The sequence below is a fragment of the Notothenia coriiceps genome, unplaced genomic scaffold (assembly GCF_000735185.1).
Source record: "Notothenia coriiceps isolate Sejong01 unplaced genomic scaffold, NC01 NC01_scaffold00015402, whole genome shotgun sequence".
NCBI lineage: Eukaryota > Metazoa > Chordata > Actinopteri > Perciformes > Nototheniidae > Notothenia > Notothenia coriiceps.
Window position 1 is genome coordinate 1 of NW_011348103.1, and position 9,860 is coordinate 9,860.

At 43.3% G+C, this 9,860-nt stretch overlaps 1 protein-coding gene across 1 annotated transcript; it reads right to left on the reverse strand.

The window, feature by feature from the left end:
• Positions 1 to 1,330: 1,330 nt before the first annotated feature.
• Positions 1,331 to 6,745, reverse strand: fhip2a (FHF complex subunit HOOK interacting protein 2). The gene is made up of 11 exons (XM_010775147.1): positions 6,448 to 6,745; positions 5,410 to 5,488; positions 3,931 to 4,100; positions 3,527 to 3,631; positions 3,272 to 3,394; positions 2,921 to 3,133; positions 2,632 to 2,828; positions 2,328 to 2,442; positions 2,132 to 2,208; positions 1,852 to 2,044; positions 1,331 to 1,498 (listed from the first exon to the last, which is right to left on the reverse strand). The coding sequence occupies exons 1-11, from the start codon at positions 6,490 to 6,492 to the stop codon at positions 1,331 to 1,333; spliced, it is 1,485 nt and encodes a 494-aa protein (XP_010773449.1). The 5' UTR covers positions 6,493 to 6,745.
• Positions 6,746 to 9,860: the final 3,115 nt, after the last annotated feature.

Genomic DNA, 9,860 nt, shown 5'->3' on the forward strand with positions numbered 1-9,860 from the left:
AGAGAGAGAGAGAGAATGTGTGTGTGATGTGTGTGTGTGTGTGTGTGTGTGTGTGTGTGTGTGTGTGTGTGTGTGTGTGTGTGTGTGTGTGTGTGTGTGTGTGTGTGTGTGTGTGTGTGTGTGTGTGTGTGTGTGTGTGTGTGTGTGTGTGTGTGTGTGTGTGTGTGTGTGTGTGTGTGTGTGTGTGTGTGTGTGTGTGTGTGTGTGTGTGTGTGTGTGTGTGTGTGTGTGTGTGTGTGTGTGTGTGTGTGTGTGTGTGTGTGTGTGTGTGTGTGTGTGTGTGTGTGTGTGTGTGTGTGTGTGTGTGTGTGTGTGTGTGTGTGTGTGTGTGTGTGTGTGTGTGTGTGTGTGTGTGTGTGTGTGTGTGTGTGTGTGTGTGTGTGTGTGTGTGTGTGTCGTGTGTGTGTGTGTGTGTGTGTGTGTGTGTGTGTGTGTGTGTGTGTGTGTGTGTGTGTGTGTGTGTGTGTGTGTGTACCTGTTGACGATTTTGTGGACCTCCGTCTTGCCGTCAGACTTTGAGTTGTCAGGACTCTGTGGTGGAGAGGAGGTGAGCCAATCAGATCCGGACAGCCTGCTATCAGGAGAGAGGTCATCCCCGAACAGTGGATCCTCCTCAAGGTCTCTTTGGACAGAACACATGTCGATATGACATTTCTATTATTTTTGTATGCGTAATGTAAGGGATTCTAATTTCTATTCTGCATTGCACTGAAGTCCACTTTCTCTGTATTTCATCGTGTATTTAAAAAGGGGACATATGTACTGTTTTATGGAATGATAGCATATTAAGGCTTATTAGGTGTACCATAGATACTGGTGTGTAGTGTGGAATTGTAATCAATGTCTATTGTCTACTGTACATGATGTAGGGATGAGGTTTTACTGCACTTACTGTACCTGTTTGATATTACTAAGTATGTTTAAGTGTGTCTGTATAGTCCCTGACTGTCTTTAGCTGTTCCGTGAACTCATCTCACCCTCTTGAAACAATGATCATGTAAATCCAGTATTACAGTGTTCTATTTGGGGACTTATTTCCTCTGTATGAACTATGAAGCAACATTCATATAAAACTATAAGCAAGCTATTGCTCGGAATGCATCATCTCCAAAAAACTATAATTAAAGTCATAGCTGGTTGACATGCATTCCCCAAAAAACATGTCATAAAAAGATTGAATCACCAAAAGAAAGGAAGGTTTTTGCTGAATGTGTTTCCCATCTGAAAAAGCTAGTTGATGCATTCACTTTATTTCCACTGGTGTGTGTTTGTGCAGATGATTTTCCATGCAGGGTTATAAGGCAGCAGAGGGGAGGTCAGAGGCGGGGCCTTACACAGCATCGTGGGGCAGCCCGTTCTCCAGGGGCTCCCGCTCCTCCTGGGGTTTGTTCTCCAGGTAGTTCCTCTCCCCCAGGCCGCGCAGCACCAAGCTGTGCAGGATGTGCTGGTTGGGCTTCTGGATCAGCTGCTCAAACAGCCGCAGCGTCATGATGCTGATCTGAGGACAGAATGAGGATCAGCTCCCACCTTAAACCCAACAACCAATTTGCTAACTGACTAAAAGAAATGTAGGCAGTGACTTCAAACATCAAAGACATGACTCATCTCTCTCTTGAGGGATGCAAATGTGTGCAACAGCTGTGACAGTCACTATTTAAAATGAATTTGGATTATCATATGAATCACTGAGAATTTGAAGGGCAGATGGACAGTTTTCCGCTTGAATATCAAACTTTCATTGTTTAAGGCACATTTATGATCACAAAAGGGTGGAAAAGAATCAGCCAGACATGAATGATGTCACATTTCGTATCATAACCAAGTACTTCCTGAATCAGATGTGAAAAGTACCTCGTCTGAGAGATGGTCGCAGTGCTCGATGAGTCTGTGTCGCAGTGGATTCTGAGCCACAGTCGCAGCAGTCTCTGGCTCCGTCTCCTCTCCCAGCAGGAAGTAGATCATCTCCTGCAGCAGAGCCTCTGAGGTCACCTGCCTGATGATCCTGTTCAGCAGGGCCGTGGAGGTCAGGATGCCCACCTCCGACCTATGTGCACCCACAAACACACCACATGTTAATGAGCAGTCACCCAACTGACAAGACGTATAAAAGGATGATTGATTGATGACTCACGTCTGCATCAGCTGCGGCTCCATCACAGACACAAAGAATCTTTCCCTCACATTTCTTGCCATCACTGCTGCTGCTGACTGGAAGACAAAACAAAATGTACTTCAGCCTTCTGTGGCGTTCAGATAACAAAAACAACTTCAAGTCCTTTGATTCTGACTACAATGTGACACATCAAAACACAGCGTGGGATAAGGACCTTCTGAGCCTCCTTGATGAGCTGGTCACAGTAATCTAGCCACGACAGGAAGGAGATGAGAGGCCTCTTTCCTGTGAAGATAGCAGCATCCTCCTTCAGGTTATACACGTCCAGACTGAAAAGAGAGAAACAAAAAAAAAGGTAGAAATATTAAAAAGCTTTGATGAAACTCCATTTATCCACTAAAAATAGCATTTTACACAGAATGCTATTTAGGGGTGTCGCTGCCAAGTCAAATTAAAAGCAAGACTTCAGATGGTAAAACAGCTCTTTACAATTCTTTGAATATGTGAAAGAAATGTACCCCCAGTTAACAGACTCCACCGTCTCGATGTCCAAGGGGTCCATGGACTGTGGCAGGGCTTTATAGAAGGACACCAGCCTGTCAGTCAGCAGCTCACAGAGCCCTGTGTTTTCTGTTAAACACTTGGCAGCTGCAGGCTCTGGCAAACTGACCAGCAGCATCAGACCCTCGCATGCCTTCACCACTATCCTGCCATCCTGAGAGCAGAAGAAATGGATACAGCTCATGATTTAACATTCGACTCAAATAGAAAGGACGGCTAAATAAATCTTCAATGGGGATTACTCACGGGGCTCTTTGTGAGGTTGAGCAGCGATGTGACGAGATTGTAATTGTTGCCGTTATTGTTGTTATTGGTGGGACTAGAAGTGGAGGCAACAGCTGCAGCTTCCTCTGGGTGGTCAGCCCGCCCCATTGCTGCAGACTGACCGGTGTCTGGATCCAACACATTGTCCTTCCCCGCCTCTGTAGGTCTCTTCGCCTCAGGTCGCTTTGATTTGTTCTGCAAATAACACAACCAATTAAAGGTTCTTCTGAACTTAAACATAATACAAGGCTCTTTCTTGTACAATAATAAATATAGATTGACATTTAGGAATGAGATGCTCAAATGTCTCTCTCTGGTGTCATAGCAACTCACCTCGAGGAAGAAGTTGACAAGGTATGGGTCCTGCTTCAGTTTGGAACAGACTATACAGAGGAACTGAATCTCTTCGTTTTCTGTAGGAGCAGCCAGCACATCTCCACACAGACGGACCAGTTTCTGTCAAAGGAATTTCACAGCGACATGGGGAAAAAAGTAAAGGATAAGTTACATAACCTCACTGTTCGTGTACAATTTTGAGGAGAAGGATTATCAGAAAGACACTGAAATCCAGACTACATCACTTCTCACCTGCACAGGTCTGTGGACATTGATGTGTGGCAGGAGAGGTTGACGAATGTGTGCTAGCAGCTTTGTGTAGAAGGTGAGCACCTGCTGCTTCATCCCCGGAGGACACTGATGAAAAATTACATTTAAAAAAAATTAAAAACAGAATATGTTAAAATGTACTTTATAACTATATATGTGTCGCCACCATGAGTGGAATTTAGCCAACATTGCGGATTCATTTAAGAGCATAGTGAAATTGTGTCTTCTGATCTGATTGTACAATCACTGTTGTGTTTAGCCTCCCAAACTTCCATGGGCCAAGTTCCCACAATTAATTTACCACATATACATATCAGGGCCATATGTGTTATCTATATTTCCCTGGGGGTATAGAACATGTAGTTACCAAAGCATGAATGCCTTACATCTGCCTTTCCCAAGGTGTAGAGAGTCTCGAGGATCTTGTGGTGGAGGAGATACTCCATGCAGGGCCCCGTCTCTCCAGACTCCCTCTCCCTTTCCTCCTGGGTCAGGATGTCCAGCATCTGTTCCAGGTGGGATGGGATATTGGTGTCTGTGACTGGAGCTTTGTCATCTAAGAGGGGAAAACACAGATATGTCGGAACCTTGGTATGTCCATGAGATACATAAAGAAAAAGGCCATGTGCCAAAAGCTCCAGCAATCGTTTATCTAACCACTTCAATTCAACTGCACAGGTATCTCCCCAAAAACAACAAACAAATGTTAAAACCATACATTTGATGTTGTATTTGTTTGAAACCATATGTGTAAAGTTAACTGTTTTGGTGTAACTCAGTCCAATGTTATTTGATGACCTACAATCTTTTTTTTGTCAAGTTGCAAAAGAGGTTGCGGTAAAATCTTATGACAGTAACCATTTCTCACTGGTTTTAAATGGTGATACATGTATTGTAAAGCACATGCAGACATTGGTGAGTTGCTGACAGAAGGCTGTTTACACATTAGCAGAAGTGAGTAAAGGAAGGGAGCATGACAGAAAAGCATGCACCTTTCACAAAACGCTGCGTATGATAGAACGACTGCTGCCAAATATGAATAAATAGGGGAATGCTGTGCATTAAATCAACTAACGTTACGCATGTCTGTCAAGCTGAAAGTAACAGAGCAAACAATGCTGTCAATAAGTAATGTTAATGTCACAAAGATAAATCACAACCATTTTCATCAAAATAATCAATTATTTCTCAAGTGACCTTGGAAGTATAGAAGAAGTTAATTCAAGTCACAAGTCTGGAAAATCTGTGATTAAATGCCCCTGAAAACTAGCTCAGCATAACCCTCAAAAGTACAGATAATCCCCCCTCAGCTGTTCAGGGTGTATTTTGTTAAACTGGCCAAACTAGAAGAACTGCTGAGAAGAAGCTGTGGTTTGGGATAATGAATACTTAAGAGATGCAGATTTTACGACCGCAAAATACAGACTAGACGGCAGAAGTTTTCATTGAAGTTGTCTTTACTTGACTGGCTTTCGTTGCCAAGTAAATCTTAGTTGCGATTTGACGCAAAGTATATTTGTTCAACTTGCATAGATCCCACAAGTTGAGATATATTTCAAACTCAACCAGCATAACAGTTCCAATATAATTAAAAATTGGCAATTTAATTCAGATTTCTTCACTACCATTCCATTTGCACTTCCTTACTAATGCTACATGTTGACAATAAGTTGATTAACAGCAGCAAATATACTGTTATATGTTACTGTAATATAGACAAGCCTACATACAGTCTGACAAACTTAGTTTCCTGCTATTGTTTATATCCACACTGGTCATATCAATGCGGGACAAACTGTGAAAGCAACCTGCATACCAATCAACATCTGGGAATATCATGACTTATCCATTAAAACATTTCTTACCAGATGTCTCGATGTAATAATGTGTAATTGCCTTCCAGTGATAGACAAAGTCCTCCTGCAAGGGCAGCGACGGGGCAAGCTGAAAAAGACAAAATGCAAACATAGACGTTGTTGTATGTTTACACTGGTGAGGAGGAGAGAAACACCTATTATCAAGGCAACATGTTTACATAAGTCAGTAGCTTCCAACCGACTTAGTTAGGAGACAGGTTGTTCTGGGGAAATGTATGTCTTCTAGCAATACTGTCACTTTCAATAATACCTTCTCAGTGTTGAACAGAGGTAATGTGCCACTACAATATGACTTTGATAATGTTTTAAACGCGTTGTGAATATGGTCTTCGTAAACACCAGAGAGCCATAGGTCCGGAAAACAAGTTAGTAATACATTAACAAGCAACTGTTACGCCAGAAGACTAAAGTGTTCACCTGCCAGACGTATTTTGTTTTAAACACTTGACTTGCAGTCGATTGAACCTGTTTTAAAGGCATGCTATAAAAGGTTCTTAGCTAGATGGCTAACGTGTTAGATTAGGCTTTACAGAAAGGCTGTGCGAGATAACCCACAGACCTTTCCTTTAATGTTAAGGTTAAAACGTTTACGCAACATTGAACCAGGTGGTTCAGTGGTTTCGACACCACTCCGCCTGAAACGAGATAGCTAGCTACAGCAATACTTTAGCTTTTTGGGTCTGTTTTTAGCTAACATTAGCGGCTAACTAGCTAAGCTAGCCTTACTACATTAAACACGTCTTGCTCCACCGAAGATACAAAATGACAACACTGAAATGTGTTAGTTTGTGGTACAACAGAACAGACAAAGAGACAACCTCACGGATATATTATCGATAAGAGGGACGAACAAGTTGGCATGACAAACACAAAACGCTAACATTAGCTTAGGCTAATTAGTTAGCTCGCCAGTTAGCAATGTATCCCTTATGCTGACGTTATGTTATTTTGTGTCTGGACGACCATGGACCCCTTTCAACTAAAATACACGATAAATAAATGTTGTTTTTGAAAAATAATACTCACCGCTTCAACAGCATGTTGAAGAATGGACGTAAATTTGGAAAACATTTTGTTCTTTGACTGGACTAGTTTCTCCCGAGAAGACCTAGAGAATTCCTCTATCTTCTTCTTCCTGTTGTTGCCGCCTCGATCCAGATTGGATTCATACACTGACCCTTGTAACGAAATAATAAAGGTAAGCAATAAAATCTTAACACGTTGTCTGCCACAGGTCTTCAAAGGCCTGGCACAACCACTGTAAACAAGACAGCCACAGACTGAAGTATCGTCTGGGTCTTCTCACTTTGGACACGGTGGCACTTCCCTCGCCAAACGCCTCTCTTTCTAATACACCAGGGGGCGCAGGCACATAAGGCACCGGCTAATAATTACAGACCACCATCAAGGCATACAAATGAACACATAAATAGCCTACATACCATCAGGGACGATGTTCTATTTTTACAGTTTGGGAACAAGAATCATTAACCCCACGTCAAATATATAGTAAGTATGGAATTCTGAACCAAGCAATGTGTTATTTCGAAAATATCCGCTGAACTGCAAAATCAATTGATTGCTCCCATAATGCACGGACTCGGCTATTCTATGATATTGCAGTGTTTTTTTGTCACATACTGTAGAGCTGAGTTAACGCATGCTTTAATCCCACTGATTTAGAATTTTTTTTTGAAGAGCCCACGTGAGGAAAATAACGCCAAATATTTCCTTTTGAGTAGCTGGATTAATGGAGGAAAAAATGAGAAAGAACATGCATTCCTCCATAGTGCCTGTCAACTTTGTGATTTAGCCCAACTACCACGTCCGAAACAGCACAGTCATCCCAGATAGAAGTAGGCGGACCAGACAGCAGCTGCAGACGAGGAATTGAAAGAATCAATTCATTTATAACTCCCTAATAATTATTTAATGGTACACTATGTTCAAATATGGACATAAACTTGTCGGGAAATTGGAAGGATGCTGTCTGTTCCAGGACACGCCCTGTCGCTGGAAAGTGCTCTATCCATCGTGCAGTCTAGTCTAGTCTACCAAATCGCGGGCTGCATGCTTCCCTGCGTTTAATCCCAACAAATGACAGGTAAAAACTTAAAGAACAGATAATATCCGCCTGTCAACTGGTCTTCCCCCCACCCCCCTCCTCTACAGCTGCACCGGGGCATCTCCTCCTGGTTGTCTCGGCAAAGAAAAAGAGGCTACCTACCGGGCATGTCTGCTAAAGGTGAGTATCTTTTGCCGCAGAAGCCTTCATGACAATACAGTATACACACACAGGGAAAAAAGTCTTTTAAATGGTGGGGTGGTGGTCTTGGTTCAAGGATGGATGCAATGGAGAGTCCATTTGCGTCTTCTTTCGTGAGGATCAGGCTGTGGTAATGACTGTTATTCTAAGTGGGTTACACCGGTATCGCTGAAACTACAGCTTCCACTGCTGCAGCCCTTTCTACACAGCCTACAACTTATTCTGTAGATATAATACACTCTGTTGCAATCTATAAATAGATCACACTTTGTTTTAATTTGTAAACCCCAGCTGTGATATTGAATGTTGTCTGATTAATGTTTCCTTCGATATTGTTAGTAAGGGATGGGGCACTTCATTAGTTTAAGGTTTTATTAGTTTAACACACCCTCATTGTTGCTGGAAGACTTGTAGCATATGGTGTTCATTCTTAATAGGTTGTATCACAGTGGGGTTTTGGAATTTAGTGTAACAGTAGCCTTTACCTATAAAGCTGAGGTGGGAATAAGTAATATATTTTCAGGGAAATGGAAAATAAATCCCAACATTGGGTGCAGATGCTGTTTTCATTTCTTGTGCATAAATCCTTTAATACCTGCAGGCGGAGGGTTTGTCCCCATCAGGTGGGCTGTGGTGGATTTGTGGCAGGTGACTGTGTTCTGTAGAGATAAAGAGCCTCCAGCTGTTCCTGCTGTAGGTTGTGATTACACAGCTGGATATATGTTGCAATATTAACCTGACCTCAAGGTTATTGTATAAAATCTGCGGTTGGATCCATCATGATAGGTCTTCTGTTATTGTGTAAAGCCTTCATAGTGTACAGAATGTCACTCCCCTTCCCACTCTCTATTATGTTGAGCCAGCAATAACAACATGGCTTTGCCCTCCCCCATCACTGATGTGGCCTCCCTGTCCTGCATTGCTGCGGGACGAGATCGATGGCAGCTCAGAGCCCACCTGTTTGATGGACCCCCCGTGATAGTTAGATCTGATTAGCCGCTGCAAATCATTATCCATGAAAAGTAACTACAGCTGTGGCAGTTACCTCTGTGGTGGTTACAACAAAGGGAGGTTTCTATTTGTATTTTCAAAGATAAATCAGGCCCATTGATTTACACAGTCCTTGTAATAACATGTCAAATCAAAGAGATATTTGTCCTGGGCAAGACCGAGTCAATACATTCTCAATTCTCAATACACACACTATTTTGAGCGTCTAGTGATTATGGCGTCCTGTGACATGTACTGGGGAAGTTGACTTACACCATGTTTTCTAATATTTCAACAAACAACATTGTTTTTGTGCAGAAAATTATTCAGACAATTTCTTTGGATTTTATTATATTATTTTCTTTCAAAATGTAGTTTTATTTGTAGACAATCTGTATTCATGTTTTGAGCAGTCATAATATTTATTAAATATTTTTTATCTACAGAAAATGTAAACCATCCTTAAATCCTTTAAAGGGGCCCTATTATGCTAATGTTCAGGTTTCATATTAGTATATTGTGCCTTTACTGTGACATGTTTACATGCTGAAGAACCAGCACCTTACCGTGGTAGAGAGGTTTGTGTGCCCTGATGAACCTGGGGGCTGTGTTGTCTGGAACCTTGTGTTCCTGGTAGGGTCTCCCATGGCAAATTGGTCTCAGGCAAGGGGTCAGACTAAGATTGGTTCAGAAGACCTCATGAAAGACGACACACGAAGTGAGGATACCCGGCCCGGAGGAAGCCCGGGGTCCCCTTCTGGAGCCAGGCCCAGAAGGAGGACTCGTCGGCGAGCGTCTGGTGGCCGGGCTTGCCACGGAGCCCGGCCGGGCACAGCCCGAAAAGGCGACGTGGGCAACACCTCCGCTTCTCCGTCCCGCGGGCCCACCATCTACGGGAAACAGCGATGGGGTCGGGTGCGCTGCCAGAAGGGTGGCAGTGAAGGCAGAGGGTCTCGACGGACCAGACCCGGGCGACAGAAGCTGGCTTTGGGGACGTGGAACGTCACCTCTCTGGGGGGGAAGGAGTCGGAGCTTGTGCGGGAGGTGGAGCGTTACCAGTTGGATCTGGTTGGGCTCACCTCTACGCACAGCGTCGGCTCTGGAACCTTACTTCTGGATAGGGGTTGGACTCTATTCTTCTCCGGAGTTGCTCAAGGTGTGAGGCGCCGGGCGGGTGTGGGGA